The following is a 24,725-nucleotide window of genomic DNA, read 5'->3' as shown; positions in this document are numbered from 1 at the left end:
GTTTGTTATTCTATCTTATGTTGCCACATGTCGTAAATAAATGGTAAATATCATTTAAATGATTGATATACCCATGTAATTTTAATTTTATTGAATGTATTAGAGCGTGAGCATACAAAAGAGACTTAGGCCCCGTTCGCACGGCAGCTTTTTCAACGCGCGTTAAAAAAGCGTTTGAATGACACAAATGGATAACCATGTATGTATTCACACGAAGGCGGTTTTTAAGCGCGGCGCTTTTTTATCGAGCACTGTTCGATTTTCGGCGTTGAGCGTTGGCGTCAAATTGAATAGACCATACGGAAATCCGTGTATCTGTTCTCACAAGCGTTGAAAAAGCGCCGGCGCTGCTGTCAGTTGGCTGTCAAGTGTCAATTTTTGGTGTCAATCGTCAAGATTATTATTAGTTTCACCTTAAAAATGTCAACTTATGCTTACAAATTCCTGAAATATTCAAGCTATATTCAAATAATACGTCGTAATAGCAAATAAAGTATGGCTTTGCTGAGATGCGTACGTGGCAGTACGACTCACAAGTGATTTTTAAGCGTTCATATGAACACAAATATTGGAAACGGTAAAAAAGCGCCAACGTCGGGTTTTAACGCAACGCTTTTTAAGCTGTCGTGCGAATGGGGCCTTAGAGAGTAAAAAATGTGTTATTTATATAGCGTTACAAATTTAAAATAAAGTGTGGTATTAGCAAGCTTCGTAAACAGATACAAACAAGTCTATCTGTCATTGGCTATTTAACATTAGTGAATGAGTATAACACAACACACAACATATGAACACAGCAAAAGCCGGCAGATGATTTTTAAAGGTTATGTTGTAACACTGAACATTTGTTCTGTAATTTTAATGTTTGCGTTTGAATAATTTGAACTAAGTATCTTCATTCAGTAAGTCGTGTAGAAATTGTTATTTTAGTTGACTTATTATTTTCAAAACCGTAGTTATTTAATAGATTACCTTTTCAAAGATGTTGTAACATGTATAATTCAATAATCTGTTTACTTCAACATAAAATTACTGTTTTTTACGAATATTTGTGTAGACAATTAGACGAACCATGCTTTACACTGGCTACATCCCTTGCCTATGAAAAAAGTGGTGTTATACTTACCCAATATAATTAATAGGGTCATCACAGAGTTCCTATGGCCACCTCCTGTCTCCATCATTAGATCAGCTTGATGGTACCATAATATTGCATTGTCACCCGACTTACATAATTATGTTTGCAAAATTTCAACTCAATTGGAAAATGGGAAGTGGGTCAAAAGCTTCCAAGATTTGACCCACTCTAACTAACATACATACTAACAGAGCAAGTTAAATAAAAGCTTGTAATAAGACAGACAGTGCTGAATGGGATAAGGGCAAACAGATGAACTACTCAATAAAAACTACATTATACATACAATTTTAATAATGAATAAAACAGGTCATTATTTCAAATATCTTTTTAACTGATTCCATAAATGTGCCAGTTTCACTCTGAAGCTGGATCCGCCTGGTGGCACATGCCCCTATAATAGAATATCAATACAATTTCATTTTCATTTATTTCAGCATATATAAGCATTACAGTGTCATACCAAAGCGCTTACATACTACTTAGTCACATCAATTTACTTACATAAAAATAATATTAATATTCGGTATTACTTAAACAATGAGAATATTGAAAAATAAAGGAACAGGCAGGGCTTCAACTGTTGATGTGCCTGTTACGAAGGCAGCAGTTGGACAGTAAGCATCAATAAATACATAAATAAATAATTGAATTGAATCAATAGTTGCGGGTTAAATAAAACACCAAAGTTTCTGCCATCTTGGAATACTATTCCAAATTCTCTACAGTTCACAACAAAAAGTATACTAAGTCTAATAAAATTATTCTACACATAGAGACACATATACTCTGCCACTTGTCAGTATAAAAAGGCGCGAAATTCAAATTTTCTATGGGGGGTTGGATTAACCCTCTGTGCCTAATTTTTTTTTAATTAAGTCTCCTTTTTCAACTGACATTTCTGTTAGGTTATTAGAGAATGACTAAACTATTTTTGATGCAGACTGGACATAACAAAAACTTGGGTACTTATACCTTATACCCAACGGTATACCTACCTACCTACACTCCAAAATCGTAATTCGCTTTCAGTTTAACTTGAAGCAAAGCAATCGCCGAATTCAGGTAATGTTTAGATGAGCGGGACTTAACCGGTGGGCAGCGGGCAACTGGCGCTCTCTGAGCACCAGAGGGGCTACCGCGAAAACCGAAATTCGCAAATTGCGGGGATCTTACTCTTTTACTCCAATGAAGGCGTAATTAGAGTGACAGAGAAAAATGCCCGCAATTGACGATTTTCGGTATTGGCGGTAGCCCTACAGACTTGTTAGCATTGAGTTGCGTTCTCTAGCGCGACTTCAAGTAGGCAGGGGCGTATTTAGAAATTTGGCGCCCCGGGCCAATAAGTTTCGCCGCCCCAGAAGTCAAGGCAAAAAACAGGCCAAGTGCGAGTCGGACTCGCACACGAAGGGTTACGCAAAAAACGGCAAAAAAATCACGTTTGTATGGAAGCCCCACTTAAATATTGATTTTATTATGTTTTTAGTACTTATTTGTTGTTATAGCGGCAATAGAAATACATCATCTGTGAAAATTTCAACTGCCTAGCTGTCAATAGGGTCCCGTTTTTACCCTTTGGGTACGGAACCCTAAAAAACAATTTAAATAAAAAAATAACCGGTCAAGTGCGAGTCGGACTCTTGTTCCAAGGGTTCCATACATTACCCAATTTTTAACAATGTATTTTTTTATGTGGAACGTAAATGAAATGTCTTTAAAAAACCCGTAGGGGTCAGATCAAAAACTAAGTAATTAAGTCCGACGCACGCTTGACTGCACATTTCTAATAGGTTTTCCTGTCATATCTATAGGTAAAAAACTATTTTGTGTAGGTATTTTTTTCAAAATTTTAATTCCAGTAAAAAAAAAACCAGATGTAATGAACCTACGACCCCTAGTGTTTATTTAGTAATTACTCATCAGTCCATTAACCGATTCTGGCGAAATTGGTGTCATTCGACAGATCTTATTCAATGTTAATGAAATTTATAAAAATAAAATACGAGGGATTATAATAAACTGTAAATAACTAAAAATGTGGCATTTTTTACAGAAATTTTAGGACTGCTCTTGCTTGAGGCCAAGGTGTGCGAAAATTAATGCACAAAACTGACGCAAAAAACCTCGGATAGAAGGATGAAGCAAAAACAGTTCTTTACGGTCCTTTTTAACCCTCGTAGAACATGTGCATCTCCTAAAATAATGCATTAGAATTTATGGCCGCGCAGCGCTATAGCGGGTACAGAGCGCCTGAGACTGTAACATTAAAACGCTCTTGCATATGTATAGAGCGCATGCGGCGCCCTTTACACTGTAATGTCAGGCAAAGCTCTGACATACCTACAGGGCGTCTGTGGGGCTTCTTACATTCAGGGCGCCTGAGGCAGGGCCTTTACACTGTAAGCTTTGCACGCTCTGATTTACAGGGCGCACTCCACACTGTAAGGTCGCGTGAATCGCGTTCTTTCAATACAGGGCGCCTGCGGTGCCCTTTACACTATGGGGTCTATATGGGGTCCCTATAAGCGGCCATAAGCGGCATTTGCAATAACGCAATGGCGCCAAAACCAAAACAAAATGCAATCGGCCAGGGGCGGCGACACCGCCCCTGCCGCCCCTGGCGGATTGGCGCCCCGGGCCATGGCCCGGATGGCCCTAGGGTAAATACGCCCCTGCAAGTAGGTATGCTAGATCCATGGTATAATAATATACTCCGCCTGGTACTCTATTCCGAGATTCGCGTATGACCTAACTGACACGGGCCTACGTCATCATGCTGTTTACAGGTTCTCAAACTTTAAAATGTGGGAGAATTTTAACCAACGGTGAAAATTATTTTAACGGCATTAAGTTTAAGTTCTTCATGTAGAAACATAGTAAAATAAAACAAATCTAATGTATTAAATTAAACTTTATTTATCTATACAAGACAAACGTTTGAAAAACTAATTCACAGTTACACATTAATTACCAAGCTTACGACGTGAAAAGTTTGGAAAACACTGCGACTGCTGACACTGAGTGAGAAGGAAATAACAATTAACACGCGTTCGACAAGGCGTCATCCTGTTCAGGGCATGAAGTTATCTAGATCCGAATTGTCAAATGTGACAGCGCTATTCTGTGTTGCCAGTAATGTAAACAGAATTACCCGAACGTCTGAAATTTCTGTCGTGAATCGGAAGATATTGCTAACGAATAATTAAAAATGACGTGTTATTGTAAAATTTTAGATAAAATACATATAAATGAAAATTATAAAATTATAAAGAAATATTTTAACTTGTTAACCATAGGTATAATGTACCCATGTAACATGTTATGTTGAAATAAAGTGGCAATGTTATTGTGACGTAGGCCCGTGTCACTCTGGGAATAGAAGACCATGTTTTATTAGACCATGGCTAGATCGTCAGAAATTATAACGGAAATGGTCAGAGGGCCTACCGCGAAAATCGAACTTTCGTTATTCTAGTTTCGTTTCGTCACTCTTGCCTATTTGAGCGATAGAAAGGCAGATAACAAAATTTCAAAATTCTATTTTCGCGGACGACCCTCTGTTTTGTGTAAAAATAAGCCAAGGAATTTTGAATTCCGAAAAATTCAACAAAGGACTGTTTTTAAACCGCGAAAATCGAAGTTCTCAAATTGCGGGCATTTTTTTCCGTCACTCCATTACGCCTTCATTTGAGTAAAAGAGAAATATCCCCGCAATTTACGAATTTCGGTTTTCGCGGGAGGCCCTCAGATTGCTACTTACAAATTTCTCCTCGTCACAAAACACTCCCGTACACTATAATTAAATAGGTACGAAATGTGTGTAAATGGCGTAATATTTTTTCTTCTTTCTTATTTATCTAATTTTTACGATCGATCGTACCGATTTGAATTTGTGTCTCACTGGATCCGTTATAGCAGCGGTCGGCAACCTTTTAGCAGCCAAGGGCCACATAGTAGTAAAGGAAGTTGACGCGGGCCGCACTTTTGTTAATATGTGTGACTTTATCAGACATTGTTGTTTGACATTATTACATACAAAATAACCAAGGGGGCTCGCGGTCCGCTTGTTGCCGACCGCTGCGCTATAGGGTTCCATGATCAACTAGAAACCGTTAGTCTCGCTCGCCATGTCCGTCTGTCTGTCATGTTTGTCAGCCCGTTTGTCCATCTGCGGCTTTAGCTCACTGACCGTTAGTGATAGAAAGCTGAAATTTGGCATGAGTGTTTAAACCAATCACACCGATAAAACAAAAACATATTTTTAGGGTACCTCTAACATCTTATATAAACATGATGCTACTGCTTAAAGACGGATCTTACAGGCACTACGAAGTGGGCTACTCGTTCGTGCAGAAATCGCTTTTGCTCAAATGTTCTTTGGTGCACTCATTCGCTCGGAATTATATGAACGTGCCCCTATACTTTTGAAATCTTTGACCTCTACTCTCCTACACGTAGTGGCGATTAATTTTTTTTTCGCCTTAACCTTATGGTGTTGGGTGTATTTGAATAGGAATGTATTTTCATGATAAGGGTCTTAAAGAACATTTTTGATAAAGATAATATTTTCGGCCATAATCGGTCCAAAATTATTTAAAAAAAATGCAAACGTTAACACTAAAAATGCATAAAAACTTGATAATAATTACCTTAACAGTACAATTTATCCCGCTGCACTGCACAAAAATAAATAAACTGAGCTACTAATGTGCACTTTTTTTAAAGTGTTTTTTTTTAAGTAAGATAAGTATTTTTTTGCCAGTACGCTTATCATCTCTCAGAAACTGACAATAGGGGAGACTGTGGTGAGTTGTGACAGAGGAGCGTTGTGACATTGTCGATTTTTTGGAATTTATTAACTAAAAACTAGGTCGCAGTAGCGCGTGTTTGTTAGTTCAAGTTGCGAGCTAACAAACGCGCGCTATTGCGACCTAGTTTTTAGTTAATAGATTCCAAAAAATCGACAATGTCACAACTCTCCTCTGTCACAACACAACTCACCTCGGTATCCTACCCACGGAGATTTTTTTAATAGATGTTTAATATAGGTACCGAATTTTTACAAAATATAATATTTTCAATAGGTTAATTACATTACCCTGGCTCTACAAGCATTGCCAATACACTGAAATAATACACAAAAAATATTAATTAATACGTTCGTTCGTAGCTTAGCGTAAGTACGTAAAGTAGCTTATGCGAAAAAAATTAAGTCTAAAATTATTTGAACTTTTGCTGCTGACTGTCCCTACCAAGGTCTACGTGAAAGTCTAGTAGGTAATTAATACTTTTAATTAATTAATATTTATATATGTCGGGGCGTGACTCCAGAAGGACGTATTGCAGCGTGACGGTTCATAGTTTTAGACGCCTGTATACAATTGATTAGCAATGTTTGGCTACTAGCAATGTTTGCTGTTTACAAGTTGTAACGAAATCCATAACGTAGAGAGTAACGCCATCTATTGGCGTGTTGTTGAACTAAGATGACAGGTAGAAGGCTTTGGAACGTCAAGAGGTTTCTCTTGGGTGAAGGTAGGCACGAGTTGGCATTTTTGTCGTTATGTTGGTAGACTGGTCAAGCAGGTTGACCAACTTGACGTTGAGGCGGGAGGACTGGAGCAGCGAGGCTCCGCCGCTGGTGGGCAGTCTTGATCGGGCCGCGCTAGAGATCGGACGTACTCGTTAGCCAACCTCGTGCCTAACTCGCCACGTTCCTGAAGGCTTATACCTGAAGGATTATTCTGAAAGCTTATAGAATTCAACGTTCTTTATCCATTTAGCTAAGTGTTTTATTCCAAGTGTTATTTTGATTTCTTATGTTTCATTAGAAGCTTACTTTTGTGAAATAAAGAAAGGATGTGTTGTTTTGAAAGGATGTGATCTTTTATTTTACAACAAATCAGTTAGCATCACATACTAATTTAGCTGTGAAGTAATACATTGAGGTACTATGCCCACTGCCGTCGCCCGTGCCTCCGTCATATATATTATATTTTATAATTAATTAATTACTTACGTGTATTAACAAAATTATTACAATGCAGTTTACCTCAGAACTACAATTTGACCCAAAACACTGCAACATAATTTATTAAAATACTTACATATTAGCAAGTAACCTAAGGCGCGTTTAAGGCTGCCCGTCCACTGGCGCGGAGCGAGATAAATATATCTACCAATAGAATTTGATCCTTGCGTTATTCGTACACTATTTTTCGTGCCCTATACTAAGTATAGTACGGAGTACTCTGCCCTCTACCGCATGTACGAGTATATACCTACCTACTCCTAATCCTAAGTCTGTTCCACCCTAGCGAAGAAATGGACAGAATAGTCTGTAACGCGTTTGTCCAAGAGCATGTCGGGCGATGCTCAGTGTAGGCAAAAAGAATAGATAGTATAGAGGGGTCCTGTCATTGTAAATTTTGTAGTCACTGTAAATTTACTGCCATCTATCGACACACGACTAAAACTCAAAATGAAAACGCATAAAGTTATCAAATAATGTATATATATGGATAAATGATTTTATTATTTTTATATTATTTTGATCCATGTTCATTCACTGATATCTATGTGTTAAAATTGTTAAATATGAAACGGTGTCGTCACGCCATCTAGCTGAGGATAGGCTAAAGGTGTGTGCGACATCTATTCGAGAATGACTTTTACTTGAATTCCGAGGCACGTTTTTTCCTTAGACTTTATACGTCTTATACGAAGTTATATATGTCTTTGGTGTAGGGTTCCGTAGTTACACATCCGTCAAAGTAGACTGCCTTGAACGGGGGCTATTAGTAAGCATCATGTACAGTCAGGAAAAGGGAGTGCCTTCGTGGCGCTTTGTACGTCGTGTTTCTACTAAGAAGGAAAGACTTTTTGCTATTTTTGCAATAACTCGAAAACGGCTTAGTCGATCATGTTCGCTATAGTTTTCATTTAAAGTTTGTAGTAAGCTTTACTTTCACGATTTATTTAATATTTTTTGGATCCATGATTCAAAAGCTAGAGGGGGAGGACGCCTCTTTTTTTTTCTTTGGAATCGAAAAATAATTACGAATATACCAACTACGTGTAGGGGAGGCACCCTAAAAAATTTTTTTTCAGGTTTTATTCTACTACTTTGTCGGCGTGATTGATTTATGCATATATCCATGCCAAATTACAGCTTTCTAGCACTATACACGACCACCGAGCAATGCCGCGGACGGACAGACAGACAGACAGACAGACATGGCGAAACTATAAGGGTTCCTAGTTGACTACGGAACCCAAAAACTAAACAAATGATTGTCATCGAAAGTGTTTCAAAGGCATAGTACGTACATGTGATTCTGATCTTGATGCATCATTAAAATGAGGCATCTGTAATGTAATAAGTTTTAAAAAAAATGTTTTTTTTGGTACAGACTTTTATGGCTTATATTGTACTTATACTTTTCTTTCCACAGGCTACTAATACATTGAGGCAATTCTAACAACCCAAAACACAATGGGTTTGCGTTGTTTTATCACAGATTTCACATGCAGGCTACCTCCTGTCTTCATCATCAGATCAGCTCCATGTCATAATATTGCGTTGTCTTCCGATTTACATAATGCAAAATATCGGCTCAATCAGAAATCGGGATGTGGGTCAAATTTAGCTTCCAAGATTTGACTTACACAGCTCACACTAACAAAATAACATACATAGAGTCTGTTCGGAAAGAGAAGAGTCGTGGAATGTATGTTCTCTTACCGCACAGACTCTACCAACAGGGCACGTTAAATAAAAGTTGTAAAAATATATGTAGAACATGTAAAGTATAAGTACCTACTCTCTTTTATTTTGTACTTGTTAGTTGGTTTATAAACATACATTCGATTTATTTTTTGAAATACCTTGGATGGTTTTCCTTTTGTCTGGAATTAAAGTAGATTACCTGTTTACTTGATGAATAAGAGGAGAAAATAAAAACCGAAAATTTTGAGACATGTCATATATCGTGACTTAGGGGCCCACTGATTACCAGTTCGCCGGACGATATCAGCCTGTCAGTTAATCGCAATTAGATTTGACAGCTCCGAATAACTGACAGGCTGATATCGTCCGGCGAACTGGTAATCTGTGGGCCCCTTTAGATTGGCATCTCAACAATACGAGTAAGAGTTAGAAAAATCAGTTTATTTATTAAACTCTACCTTGGAAATGCAGCTGTCCCCTTCACACTGCAATTTAATTAAGTGTTTGTAAACCTATGGTTACAGATCTACATAATGCCAAATCATGTGTTAATTTGTCTCTTATTACTTAGTTTATAATTATTATTATCTACACTACCTGAGCTCCACAAAAAGTATCGAAACACTGTAAATAAAAATATCAAGATAGGTATTATAGTTCGTCTTAAAATAACCTGAAAATAATTTATAGGAAACTTACTGTTGCATTGCATTCATATCCGTGACACTGAAACAAAAAAACTGTTAAAATCACCATAATTACAGGACCTACATGTGACCTAAAATATAATACATAAACAAGGTCAGCCGGGGCATTATTGCAACGATGGAGCCAATGAAACTAACTTCGTCGTCATAAATTTAAGAGTTAGTTAGACTCTTGTCGGTGTAGCTCTCTCCATTTGACTCTAACCAGGGCCGCCTCCTTGATTTCCTTATACGACATTACAGCTACCTTTTCTTTTATTTGTGTTATGTAGCTTATCCTCGGCCTTCCCCTCTTGCATGCAATCTTTCCTTCTATTATGTTATTTATAAAAGCGTCATGTCGTATAAGGTGACCAATCATTTTCCCTCTCCTACTCTCTATTGTCCTCAACAGTTGCCTTTTCTCTCCTACTCTTTTTAACACTTCTTCATTTGTGCTTCTCTCTGTCCATTTGATCTTTTCCATTCTCCGCCAGCACCACATTTCAAACGCTTCTAGTAGTTCTCTGTCTTTTTGTGTCATAAGTATTAGTCCATGCTTCGCATCCATACAATTTACTTGGTAATTACCTTAGGAAACTAACTTAGGTACTCTAAAAGTACAAGAAGTGTTTCAAGAGCTAGATCCACTTTACTGATAATGGCACACTTTCGCATAAAAGAGAAAACTCTCTTTTACTCACGGGACATGGGCGTTTACTCTGGATAAACACCTGTGGTGCGGTAAGTTGGAGGAGCAATTAAACAAGTGAAATGGGTGATTATCTCAACGAATTTTTTTTGCGGCGTAGCTGATAATGACAGTATGGACTAATTGTTTCATAATGGTATTTTTTTTCTGAAAACCTTACACAAATTATTATCTTAAGCCAAATCGCAAAACGATATAAAAGTTATTGTTATTTATTAAAAAAAATTTTGCTAAGTGCATTGATTACCAGTAAAAAATAAATACATTACAATAAAATAAAATTTCACTTTTTGTAATTGCACTGACTTCAACTTACATTATTTGATCGTGTAATGTTTTCATCTACGCTCCACTGACTTAAGGAGCCATTTGAGGGTAGATTTCGTTTACTTTTATTGAAATACCTAAAGATACAGACTATAATAGGGATGGTGGCCAGTAAATCTAATTTTGGTGGCAACCACATTATTAAAATCATAATATCTCGAAAACTACTATGTATAATGAAAGGCCATTACTACACAATATCGATTGTGACTAATTACGTATTATCGATGCATAATTTAGACATAAACTTCATAAATAAAAAATCCCACCAAAATTAGGTAAATTTTGGACCTGTTGAAATTTACCCGAATGCTGATTAAAGACTCAAGCTTTATTCAATAAACACGTAATTTATAGCTACAAAACAGCAAGGTTGCATTATTACTTACTTATGAACTAACTCCTTACACACCCATGGTATAAGTGGCTGTCGCTCTAGACTCACTGCTTGTACTTTCAGAGTAGCAGCATTTGCCCCATAGTTGCAATTATCCTGGCTAGCCTTTAATAGAAATGTCAATATCATCATTCATCATTACCGTAACGTGTCTCTATCTACATACAGACTGTTCCGAAATCGTAAATCAGTAATTTCTCCGTTAATACTGTTGCCTTTAGAATTATACTTTGTATTCATCTATGTCCAGAGCGTAGAGTAATTAAAATCAGTACCTTGGTATTACACATCCTTCCATAACACTGAAATTAAAATCAACACTATAGAGTAGAGATATAATTTATGAAAAGTAGACGGGTTTTGGTGTTTGGAATGGAAATAGTCAATTTCTTAAAGTAACAATGCTTAAGTACCTTAAATTAGAAAAACAAATCAATTTCTTACAATAGTCCTCTCTCTTGTGGGAACATAGTTCAGAGCCGGTATCCGCTTTGTTTACTACTATGACAGTTTGTAACGTAACGTCACTCACCTCGGCTCTACAATGTGGCCCCACACACTGCAACACAATTTCAGTATAAAACCAACAAAAGGAGCTTTCCACCGCTTAAAAGGAGCTTTGGACGACCGGTCTGGCCTAGTGGGTAGTGACCCTGCCTGTGAAGCCGATGGTCCTGGGTTCGAATCCCAGTAAGGGCATTTATTTGTGTGATGACACAGATATTTGTTCCTGAATTATGGTTGTTTTCTATGTATTTAAGTATTTATATATTATATATATCGTTGTCTGAGTACCCACAACACAAGCCTTCTTGAGCTTACTGTGGGACTTAGTCAATCTGTGTAAGAATGTCCTATAATATTTATTTATTATTTCCACCGTACACACATAAATGTACAACGTGCAGGGGGGCAATTTAGACTGCGGGGTAATTTAAACTAATCGAAATATCTTCCATGTTTTACATTCCTAACTAGAGTGCCATATATGTCCAGATAGCGAAGAAGATGTGTATGTTACCTCTTCAAGCTTTCGCTTAAATTATTTTCATGAGTATGGAGACATAGAGATAGTTTAAGTTCCGATGATTTTTATCACAGAAATCATCATTCTACGCAGACGAAGTGGCGGGCGGCAGCTAGTATTCCATGAAATTCGTTGTATGCTTACCTCACTATTGCAATCCCTTCCAGTGCACTAAGAGTTAAAAAAAATGTGATTAGTCTGGTAGGTATCCAATATATTTGAAATACCTAAAGGAAAAGTGCAATATTCACTAGCACGTGACGTAAGTGCCACGTGAACTCGTAATTCCGGGCTACGAAGCTCAAAAGAGTTTAAAACCACATTGTTAGAAACAATGGAATGTTTGAAATCAATCTTAACTTAAATACTCTGCAACGAATATTTTTCATTTATTTCTAACACTGTCTTTGCAGGTATGCTTAAGTATCTTAAATTAATGTATGGTATCCGTACGTTTTAGTGTCATAATACCTACCGGTAGGTAAACCAATTATTTTATTTTATCACTTATTACACAGTATTTTACTCACGTTCATAGTACAAGGATTTGGAAAAGTATGACACTAAAATAAATAAAATATTATTAGAAATACAAATTGACGCAATGCAAGTAAGTACTTAGGTATTGTTACTAGGCAACCTATATGCAATGTGTCAATGTGAATATTATTTATCGTTTATTTCTTATCACAAATAAATAACAGATGAGGATAGATATTCCTTATAACGTATTTCCTTCTAAATATTCAATCTAACTTTTGATATAATAAGACATCGGACTTACTCTTGACTCGCAAAACCAGCCGTCACACTACAAAATAAAAATGCTTGTGTGCGAAACAACAATGATCTCTTAATCCATCTAGAAAGTGTGGAGTGTCATTATAAACATAATTATGACGTTCATAGAAATTTGGCATTTATGATAAGTATGATAACATTCCTCACTTGGTCATTGCAAGTGCCGTGCAGAGTTTATTAGCTGGGTTCCATTTAAGTAATAAAGCTTGAAGTTGCATGCGCAGTGATTTTTTTACTGAGGGTACCTAGTACCTATTAGCAAATTTTGGTGACTAAAACTAGTTATATACAGGATATTTATGTATGTATGTATGTATGTCTATGTATGTTTATGGTTATACGTATTTAAGTATGTTTATCTATATTAATGTTTTGTGTTGTTTAGTTATATTCAATTCGACTTTTCATATTTTTTCTTTGCGCCACCTACCGTATATTCTAATTCTTTTGTCTCCGATACCCAAAGGTTGTCTGGAAGAGATCGCTTTTAAGCGATAAGACCGCCTGTTGTTACCTCTATTGTCTTTGTTTATGTTATTGTACATTTATTGTAAACTATGTGTATGTGAGGTGTGCAATAAAGAGTATTGTATTGTATTGTATTGATATTTGTAAGTTGTTTAGTATGACCTACATATCCACCCATTAGAATATGCTCAGACATAACAAAATCACCCTGTACTTATAACATTTTTCCTAACATAATACAAATCTTCAACCATTCCATAGCTGACCATAATAACGTCTTACCAACCGCCTCAATTAAACGGTAGACTAGACCTATAGTTTACTAATAATATGGTGGCTTACTAACGTCACTCCTGAAGTATCCATGTCGCCTCTGAAATCGAACATTTCGAAAATAAGTTACTAAAGTAAGGACGCTAAGCACGAATAATTCCGTACATTGACCCGCCTGCTCCTATCACTATCGCACACGCATAATTATGTATATTGCTGACCCGCTCGTACAAAGTCATTGACCTCCGGCATCATAGACAGCAATATAATTGTGGTATTATCTATGAAAAGGGACCTTATTGTCGATGGCGCTTACGACACTAACATCGATGAGCACAAAACGTAGTAGTTTAAAATTGGAGATTCTGGCCCATTTTAGTTATTTTGATTTCCAATTTAGCAATTAAGTTTCTTTGATTACTGGAACATTCAATGTTGCTGTCTATCCAATGCGGAGGTCAATTTATGTTATGTGATGCTGATGAACTTATCAGTCATCGGGTTTAAAGGTCCCTTTGTAGTTTTTTATAAATAACTCGTAAACGGTGACCTGTAGCAAAAATGCTCTGATACATAAGTAATCTGCGTAAAATTGTCTACATTAAATATTCTATACACTTTTTCGCTAGGATCAGTATTTAAAAAAATATTTAAGGTAAAAAGTTAAATATGATCAATTGTTAATATTTTTTGTAAATAACTCGTAAACGGTGGCCTGTACCAAAAACTGTTCTGATACATAAGTAATCTACTTAAAATCTACTCACACCAGAGGATGCTGAAGACCGGACGCTTAGCTAAAACGCTAGGTTGAAGGAGAAGAAGATTGATCCTAGCGAAAAAGTGTATAGAATATTTAAGGCGCTCTTATACTCGAGTTTTACGTTTTCAAGGGGGTGAAGCAGACGAGTGGTAGAACGGGCAGGCGGGCGCCCCGCGCGGCGCACCGCACCATTCCCGCGCAGCACGTCTACGTCCTTATTCTGACGACATCGGTGTTCTGAATCGTCAGTTCCGAGATTTTTAGTTCGGCAATTAATATTGAAAAAGATTTATTAGTAAATTCGAATTTTGATGAGTACTTAATGAAATTAAAAACCGGACAAGCGCGAGTCGGACTCGCCCACTGAGCCCACCGAGGGTTCCGTACTTTTTAGTATTTGTTGTTATAGCGGCAACAGAAATACGTCATCTGTGAAAATTTCAACTGTCTAGCTATCACGGTTCGTGAGATACAGCCTGCTGACAGACGGACGGACGAACGGACGGACAGCGGAGTCTTACTAATAGGGTTCCGTTTTACCCTTTGGGTAGGGAACCCTAAAAATGGTAGGTAGACGGTGAGGTCGGTGAGTGTACCTAAATAATTATTAATTATATGTATACAATATGAGTGTATGTATACTTGACTGATCATGTTTTTGTAAAAATCGATTTCGACTGGCAAAACATATTATTTTTTGGCAACCGGGTTTTTTAACCTAATTAGACCCCGCTGAATCCGAAATTGCCGGTTGATTGATCGAATTCTTGACTGGAAGTGAGATAGTTGATATTAAAGGTCCCTTTTTTTTAGTTTTTCGTAAATAACTCTTAAACGGTGGCGCATAGCAAAAATTTTCTTAAACATAAGTAATCTACATAAAATTGCCTACAAGAAAGATTCCGTACAATTTTTTGCTAGGATCAATATTCAAAGAGATATTAAGGCGGGAAAGTTAATTATGATCACTTTTTGAAGGTCTCTTTTTTTAGTTTTTCGTAAATAACTCGTAAACGGTGGCCAATATAAAAAAAATTGTTAAACGTTAATAATCGACACAACATTTTCAATAAAAAAAGATTTAGTACATTTTTAGCAGGGATCAATATTTAAAAAGATAATAAAGAGGGAAAGTTAATTATAATAAATTCTAAGGTTCCTTGTTTTTATTTTTTCGTTAATAATTTGAAATGTATGACTCATAGCAAAAACAAATTTTACACAAATAATAAACATAAAATTTCCTACAAGAAACATGTAGAACACTTTTCGCTAGGATCAATATTTAAAAAGATAAAGCATCCGGTAAGTCAATTATAATCAATTTTAAAGTCCCTTTTTAGTTTTTTGTAAATAACTCGTAAACGGTGTCCCATAGCACAATAGGTTTTTATGAATAAATAATCTCCATAAAATTTTCTGCAAAAAACATCTGAACACTTTTTTCTAGGATCAATATTTAAAACGATATTAAAGGAAGAAAGTTAATCACAATCAGTTCACAGGTCGCTTTTTTTTCGTAAATAACTCGTAAACGGTTGCAACGGGGGCAGTTGCAAAAAATATTATACATAAATATTGAACATAAAATTGTCCACAAAAAAGGTTTTGTACACTTTTTCGCTACGATCAATATTTAATGAGGTATTAAAGGGGGTAAGTTAATTATAATCAATTTCCAGGTCCCTATTTTAAGTTTTTCGTAAATGACTCGTAAACGGTGGCCCATAGCAAAATAGGTTCTTAATGTTAACTAACCCCCCTTGGCTAAAAAGTGGCCTCCATGTTTAAAATTCATTTGTTTACGTAAGATGTCCGTCTTTGGGCCACGAATTTACATGTGTGTACCAAATTTCAACTTAATTGGTCCAGTACTTTTGAAGAAAATGGGCTGTGACAGACGGACAGACAGACAGACAGTCGTGCGCGGTCGGCCAAACGTCACTAACGGATGCTCGTAAATTTTGCAATTTTAACGGGCAAAATGGAGAAAAGTGATACGAATACATTGCAAAACTTGCTAATAGACCTAATCAAACCGATCGAAAACAAGGTGTCGGAGTTAAGTGCAAAATTAGACGACTTATTTGCTGAAATACGTGAAGTGAAATCAGTTTTACCGATCAAAAATACTGTGAGGTCAACCGATCTGTCCAATAACAGCGTAAACAACAGCGCCTCGTCTACACCATGCAGCGCGGTGTCGACACCGACTAGCCGTCCTGCTCGCACGCAGGCGCCTGCGCCGCGTAAAACGCGCGCTTCCGCCATCCGAACGAAAGAGAAGCTGGCTGCGCTTGTAAGCAAACCGTCAAATTTCAAACAAAAGAACCAGCTACCAAAACCGGAGTCCCAGCGCATACCGACCGCCATGACAATACAAAATGACAACGCAAAAAATGCTGAAATTATCAAACCAAAAAGTGACCAAATTGTGAATGACATTGTACAAACGGATGATTTAAGTAAACAAGTGAATAATACCCCACATAACCCTGTACCGAAAACAAACAGTGAAAGTTCGTCTACCGAGCCCTCTAACAAAGAGACCCAGCCCGAAGAGCCTGGTTGGGAGCCCCCAAAGAGCCGTCACCAACGTCGGCGCAGTAATAAACCTGCCCCCGTATCAATAAAGGGGACCGCAAAAAACACCGAGGTCGCCGGAGTAGAAGTGCTTAGATACTTACACGGGTGCTACTTCAAGTACGATTCAACGCCTGAAAACATTATTAGCCACCTAAGAAGTATTTGTGATGATGTCCAGTACACCGTGGAAGCTATACCATCGAAAAGAAATACTTACAAGTCATTCAAGATAGGCATACCTACAAATGTTTATGACAACTTCCTAACGGCATCTGCATGGCCCTTAAACACCTGCATAACCGATGGCGGCCCTTTCTCCGACCCAGGGAGTCAAGAGCTCCCAATGCAGATGCCAACTAGTAGGACGCCCTCACCTGCAAACCTAAACAATGATAAAAGACCATTGCATAACACCGTACAAATGAAGATTTTACATCAAAACGTAAATCGACTAGCAAACAAAACGTATAAAATTGAATCTGAACTACAGATAAGTGATCAAATTGACGTGCTTTGTTTTACTGAGCACTGGCTACAGGCTAATCAAATAGATTCTGTTAACATATTAAACTACAACCTGAGGGCCCAATTCTGCCGATCAACAAAGAACGGTGGAGGGAGCTGTATCTATGTCAGGACCGGAATCCCATGCATCGAGCGAAAAGAAGTCACGGACCTCGGAATTGAATCCCAGTTCGAGATCTGTGCTGTGGAGTGCATCGGACTTGACCTCGTCATCGTGTGTGTATACAGACCCCCGAGCGGTGATGTACCTTTATACCTATCTATGCTAAATAAACTTTTAAGTCTTAATTTTATTCAAAATTATAATGTGATAATAACTGGTGATATCAACATTGATTTAATACCTAAATGTAGTAATGTAAAATCCCTATTAAATACAGTACATCAATTTGGGTTTAAGCAACTAGTAAATGTACCTACTAGGATAACTAATACATCAAAGACCTGTATCGATCACGCATATAGCAATATAAATAGAAATGACATTAAATCTGTATCGTGTTATGACTTGAATTTATCTGACCATCTCTGTGTATGTATAATTGTTGACGTTTCAAATAATCTATTAACTCAATTAAATCACATTTCCAAAAGATCATTCACATTTCAACGAAAAAATGACTTCACTCAGTGTCTAAATTTTTATCAATGGGATCAAATTCTTAATAAAAGTGACTGCCCTAGCAAAACAACTGAACTCTTAATGAATGTCATCAAACATTATTATGATATCTATTTTCCTATAAAAAAACATTTAGTAAAAAATACTGTAAGTGTGTGGGTCAACGAAGCTGTAAAAACTTTACGTAAAAAGATAAACAAAACTAAACAGGTTTTATCATCGCACTCGCAACCTGACAGCACTGAGTCACGCACCGATCGGCTGACGCTGCAAAGTTTAGAATCTGACTACTGGACAACGTTGAGACAAGTACGTAGTAATTTTATTAACAACCTGATATCGAACAGTAATGGCGATAACATGTGTAGAAGTGTATGGCGGGTAATATCGGCAGAGACGGGCAAAAATATGAAATGCAAGGGCGGTGCAATTGATGTATTTGTTAGTAAGGCTGCGGGCGACAGCGTCGGCCAGCGCGCGGCCGCTGCCGCCGCGCAGCTAAACAGGTATTACATTGATGCGAATGTAAACAACTCAAACCCGTGCGCTCGCACCGCGCTCGCATATCTAGATCAATACCTACAAAATGCACCGCCTGCACCCTACGTGTTTGAACCATTCACGTTGAATGAAATTTTAATAACATGTAAGAAAATTAAACGCAAAAAATCCAAAGACAATAATGACATGTCTACTGAAATTATTGACTGCTTCCCTCCGGTTGTAATCTCATTATTCCTATTATTATTCAATAAGTGCATTCACGCCGGAATATATCATATAATAAAAATATTTGAACGAATGATGAGCAATAGGATAATGAATCATATTACATCTAATAACCTATTAAACCGGCAGCAATATGCCTACCAACCCGGGCGGTCGACGGCGGACGCGGCGCGCGATGTTGTGACGCGGGTGCTGGCACACCTGGAGGGCGGGCGACAGGTCGCAGCGGTGTTATGCGACCTGTCGCGCGCCTTCGAGATGATCGACCACTCACTCTTGCTAGCCAAACTCTCCCGCTACGGCTTCAGTGGAAGTTTTCATGACGCTGTTGCCTCGTTTCTAAGCAATCGAAGGCAAGCTACATACGTGCTCAATACGAAGTCAATTCTGGAACCGATAGGATGTTCTGCTGTTCCTCAAGGATCCGTGATGGGCAATAACTTGTTTCTGATCTTAGTAAACGATATCACAACCGCTTGTCCCTACCCCGAGTACGTGATGTTCGCCGATGACACCTGCATCATAGTCAACGCCGATAATTTCGACAACTTAAAATTGAAACTTGCCCATGTAATGCATCAAATGGCCGAGTGGTTTACGGCAAATGGTATGTTACTAAATGTCGATAAGACTAATATAATTCATTTTCAATTAAAAAAGACACACAACCCAATAAATATAAAAGTGAACGATATCACAGTTCCCCAAGTTGACACGACAAGGTACTTAGGGTACATGATCGACGCCGGGCTGACGTGGGCCGCGCACGTCGACCACATGTTCGACAAGCTGTCCTCGGCATGCTACGCCCTGTCCAGACTCGCGCCCACCCTGTCTGCCAATAACCTGCGTAAAGCGTACTTTGGATATTTTCACTCTGTCTTAATCCAAGGAATTGACTTATGGGCCACGTCGGCCACCTGGGAAAGACTCTTTAAATTACAGAAACGTGCCTTACGCATCATTGATCGGAAACCACTCGACCATCCGGCGAAAGAAATATTTAAAAAGCATAAGATCTTAACCTTGCCAAGTATATATATACTGACAGCTTGTGACTGCATACGCGAGAACCTACATAACTACCAAACACTAAATAGGACGTCACGTAGGCAACCGCTGCTAATAGCTCCGAACCGGCGGCTGGCGAAGGCCCGTGCAGCGCTCAGTGTTGCCGGGGCGAGCATATATAACCATGTTCCTCTAAACATAAAAGAGGCTAAAAGCAACGCAGCATTCTCGAAAAAACTGAAGGCAATATTAATGGACCTAGCATGTTACACTGTCTCAGAGTTTCTGCAAATGACCAACCCGTTGACCCTAACACATCAAATACCTAATATGTAAATCATAACCTGTAGGTATGTTTACTAAAAACAAAGGAATGTAATAAATAATTTTAAGATAATATACTTAATGCATAATGTAAATAATTAATTAATTATGAACTGTGTGTACCTATTGTGTGACTTATAAATATGTATGTGATATTTACGAATAAATGATCTGAAATCTGAAATCTGCACGAGTGATCCTATAAGGGTTCCGTTTTTTCCTTTTGAGGTACGGGACCCTAAAAACTAAAAAAAGTGACATGTGAATTGATTGTAATGAACTTTCTTCCTTTAATATCGTTTTAAATATTGATCCTAGAGAAAAGTGTTCAGATGTTTTTTGCAGGAAATTTTATGTAGATTATTTATTCATAAAACCTATTTTGCTATGGGACACCGTTTACGAGTTATTTACAAAAAACTAAAAAGGGACTTTAAAATTGATTGTTATTAACTTACCGGCTGCTTTGTCTTTTTAAATATTGATCCTAGCGAAAAGTGTTCTACATGTTTCTTGTAGGAAATTTTTTGTTTATTATTTATGTGTGATCAACAGGGTAAAGACCGGTAGTGATCACCGAATCGTAAGAGGCACACTGAATATCAATATTAAACTTGAAAGGTCCAGCCTGATGAAGTCTACGCTCCGACCTACTCGAGCCCATGTTCAAAACCCCGAAAGCTTTCAACTCGAGCTCTCTAACCGCTTTGCTTGCCTAGAGAACTTGGCTTCAGTGGACGAAATCAACGACGGGCTAGTGGAAACTGTCCACACAGTAGGGTCTAAGTTTTTTAGACCCCGCCGTAAAGATAGACCTCAGAAATTGACCGAGCAAACCTTAAACCTCATGGCTGAACGACGCTCGCTACAGTTGCAGTCTCCCGATGACGCGGAGTCATATAGGCAGCTCAATAGACGTATATCTAAGTCCTTGCGACATGATCTGCGTCTCTTTAATACTAACCGTATTAAAGAGACTATTGAGCGAAACCAAGGCTCCAAAGTGTTCGCAAAGGACAAAGCAACGCAAGCAAAGCAAGGGTCTATTGGGTAAAGCCAGCTGACAAAGCTGAAACGGGAAGATGGCAGCATAGCGTCGAGCAAAGCGGAGGTTTTAGGTGAGATCGAGAGGTTCTATGGACAGTTATACACTTCGATCGCAAAGCCCGTTGACAGCTTGGTAGGAGATCCAAGAGCCAAGCTGTCCCGACATTATACCGAAGATATCCCGGACATCAGTCTGTACGAGATTAGGATGGCCCTGAAGCAGCTTAAGAACAACAAGGCGCCGGGCAAAGACGAAATCACTTCAGAGCTTCTGAGAGCGGGTGGAACACCGGTACTTAAAGTCCTCCAGAAGCTCTTTAATTCCGCCTTGTCCGAGGGCATAACGCCTGAAACATGGAATAGAGGCGAGGTGGTGCTGTTCTTCAAAAAAGGTGATAACAACCTATTGAAGAACTACAGACCCATCACGCTTCTGAGCCATGTCTATAAGCTGTTTTCAAGGGTCATCACGAACCGTCTCGAACACAGACTTGATGACTTCCAGCCTCCCGAACAAGCCGGTTTCCGAAAAGGCTATAGTACCATAGACCACATCCATACGCTGCGGCAAGTTATACAGAAGACCGAAGAGTATAACTTGCCATTATGCTTAGCGTTTGTGGACTATGAGAAAGCCTTCGATTCGGTGGAAACATGGGCGGTGCTTGACTCTCTTCAGCGATGCCATATTGACTATCGGTACATCGAAGTGTTGAAGTGTTTGTATAATAACGCTACCATGTCGGTCCGAGTACAGGAGCAGAGCACGAGGGCGATTCCATTGCGAAGAGGCGTAAGGCAGGGAGACGTTATCTCTCCGAAACTGTTTACTGCCGTAATGGAAGACGCCTTCAAGCTCCTGGAATGGGAAGGACTTGGCATCAACATCAACGGCGAATACATCACTCACCTTCGGTTTGCCGACGATATCGTAGTCATGGCAAAGTCGATGGAGGAACTCAGCATGATGCTCGATGACCTCAACCGAGTTTCACAACGGGTGGGCTTGAAAATGAACATGGACAAGACGAAACTTATGTCAAATGCCAATGTTGTGCCCATCCCAGTCTCTGTTGGGAACTCGGTACTCGAAGTTGTTGACTCGTACATCTACCTAGGACAAGTAGTCCAATTAGGTAGGTCCAACTTCGAGAAAGAGGTCAACCGCCGAATCCAACTCGGTTGGGCAGCGTTCGGGAAACTACGTAATGTCTTTTCGTCCGACATACCTCAGTGCCTCAAGACGAAAGTCTTTAATCAATGTGTGTTACCAGTGATGACTTACGGCTCCGAAACGTGGTCTTTCACTATCGGCCTCATCTCAAAACTCAAAGTCGCTCAACGAGCTATGGAGAGGGCTATGCTCGGAGTTTCTCTACGTGATCGAATCAGAAATGAGGAGATCCGTAGACGAACTAAAGTCACCGACATAGCCCACCGGATTAGCAAGCTGAAGTGGCAATGGGCAGGCCACATTGCACGCAGAGAAGATGGCCGATGGGGTCGAAATGTGCTCGAGTAGAGACCACGGACTAGCAAGCGCAGCGTAGGACGTCCACCCACAAGATGGACAGACGATCTTGTTAAGGTCGCCGGAAGACGCTGGATGCGGGTCGCTTCCAACCGGCACGTATGGAGGTCCAAGGGGGAGGCCTATGTTCAGCAGTGGACGTCTTATGGCTGAGATGATGATGATGATGATGATTTATGTGTAAGATTTGTTTTTGCTATGAGTCATACTTTTCAAATTATTAACGAAAAAATAAAAACAAGGAACCTTAGAATTTATTATAATTAACTTTCCCTCTTTATTATCTTTTTAAATATTGATCCCTGCTAAAAATGTACTGAATCTTTTTTATTGAAAATTTTGTGTAGATTATTAGTTCATTTTTTTATATTGGCCACCGTTTACGAGTTATTTACGAAAAACTAAAAAAAGGGACCTTTAATATCACATATCTCACTTCCAATCAAGAATTCGATCAAGCAACCGGCAAATTCGGATTCAGCGGGGTCTAATTAGGTTAAAAATCCCGGTTGCCAAAAAGTAATATGTTTTGCCAGTAGAAATCGATTTTTACAAAAATGTGACCAGTCTAAATTATTCAATTTGATTAATTTTATAGCCTTTTAAAATATGTTTACACAATTTATCAATCGTGACTGAATTCCGGATTGGTTAGATGGGTGTGTGCCTTTGCTGCCCAACTTGTTATAAAATGACAATATGACGGACGAATGTCTGAAATGTCACCGTATTTAAGAATTATTTTGCTTTTCTTCGTAAGTATGTTGAAAAACATTGTGTGTATAACATATTTGCATATTTATACTGTGATTACCCATTTTATGAAACGTCCGCTAAACTAGCACAGGTCCGACGCTGACAGTGGTCACGGGCGTACTGGCGTGAGGAATAGGCGCAAGGTATTGCCGCGTAGGGTGTAATTTAGTAGGCAAAATGTTGAATTCATCAAATGATGAATGAAAAAATTAACGTATCGATAAAAGGACAAGCAATAATGAAGATTTACTTAAAAGCTATCGACTGAAGTAAGTTTCATATACATTTTCGTCCTAGTACTTCTAACATAAGGAAATAAAGACAGTGTTAGGCATGTTTTCAACTTAAGATTCTATCGAGAAAATAATGAGCCGTCGTGTTTCTGACAAGCAATAACGTAGTTCAAGGACTGAAGTTATACATACTAGAAAATAATGCATGAAATCCTTGTAAAAGTCTGTAAATATGGTGACAAAAAAGTGCATTTTACTACACACCGCGCCTTAATGTAGACAATTTGATGTAGATTACTTATGTGTCAGAACATTTATTGCTACAAGTCACCGTATACGAGTTATTTATAAAAAACTACAAAGGGACCTTAAACCCGATGACTGATCAGTTCATCAGCGTCACATAACATAAATTGACCTCCGCATTGGATAGACAGCAACATTGAATGTTCCAGTAATCAAAGAAACTTAATTGCTAAATTGGAAATCAAAATAACTAAAATGGGCCAGAATCACCAATTTTAAACTACTACGATTAGTGCTCATCGATGTTAGTGTCGTAAGCGCCATCGACAATAAGGTCCCTTTTCATAGATAATACCACAATTATGTGCGTGTGATAGAGATAGGAGCAGGAGGCGGGTCAGTGTATCACGCAAAAAACGTTTAATTTTTTACAATACCATAATAACGTTTTTTGTGTGATTTCTGTATAAAACAAAGTTTTACTATCAATTTAGCGCAAACAAACATTCGAAAGTAGATAGATGCGCACATATTTATGTAGTAATAGTGTGTAATTACTTAATATAAACGCAATTGTTTTTTTGTATCGAAAGCGAACCACCTTAATCAGTATAATTAAACACCCAACCCTATAGAGGTACTTACTCCTTTGCACTGGTAGCCATCACACTAACAAAATAACAGAGGTGATATTAATAATGGCAGTAAAGATTTTATCTAAAAATCCATTATGGTCATTCAATAAATTCATAAGGATTCAAAAGGAAATAATTATATATTTACTATGGCTCGAT

General features: G+C 38.2%; 1 protein-coding gene across 1 annotated transcript; it reads right to left on the bottom strand.

The window, feature by feature from the left end:
• Nucleotides 1-1,414: 1,414 nt before the first annotated feature.
• LOC134794850 (keratin-associated protein 9-1-like) lies at nucleotides 1,415-24,594 on the bottom strand. The gene is made up of 17 exons (XM_063766650.1): nucleotides 24,577-24,594; nucleotides 13,632-13,658; nucleotides 12,801-12,827; nucleotides 12,547-12,579; nucleotides 12,161-12,187; nucleotides 11,522-11,548; nucleotides 11,265-11,291; nucleotides 9,567-9,593; nucleotides 9,465-9,491; nucleotides 9,326-9,352; nucleotides 9,026-9,046; nucleotides 8,468-8,506; nucleotides 7,191-7,217; nucleotides 6,237-6,263; nucleotides 5,788-5,814; nucleotides 4,899-4,931; nucleotides 1,415-1,532 (listed from the first exon to the last, which is right to left on the bottom strand). Exons 4-17 carry the CDS (start codon nucleotides 12,550-12,552, stop codon nucleotides 1,452-1,454), a joined length of 423 nt encoding a protein of 140 aa, XP_063622720.1. The 5' UTR covers nucleotides 12,553-12,579; nucleotides 12,801-12,827; nucleotides 13,632-13,658; nucleotides 24,577-24,594; the 3' UTR covers nucleotides 1,415-1,451.
• Between the last annotated feature and the right edge of the window lie 131 nt (nucleotides 24,595-24,725).

The sequence above is a fragment of the Cydia splendana genome, chromosome 11 (assembly GCF_910591565.1).
Source record: "Cydia splendana chromosome 11, ilCydSple1.2, whole genome shotgun sequence".
NCBI classification, from domain to species: domain Eukaryota; kingdom Metazoa; phylum Arthropoda; class Insecta; order Lepidoptera; family Tortricidae; genus Cydia; species Cydia splendana.
Note: the sequence above shows the minus strand (reverse complement) of the source record. Positions and strands in the feature narration are given on the sequence as shown.

What these genes read in the sequence shown, in the direction of transcription:
- LOC134794850 (XM_063766650.1), bottom strand. An exon ending in GAAGGATGTGTAATACCAAG is followed by an intron (nt 9,594 to 11,264) that starts GTACTGATTTTA and finishes TTTTTGTTTCAG; the next exon opens with TGTCACGGATATGAATGCAA. An exon ending in GCAATGCTTGTAGAGCCAGG is followed by an intron (nt 5,815 to 6,236) that starts GTAATGTAATTA and finishes ATTTTTGTGCAG; the next exon opens with TGCAGCGGGATAAATTGTAC.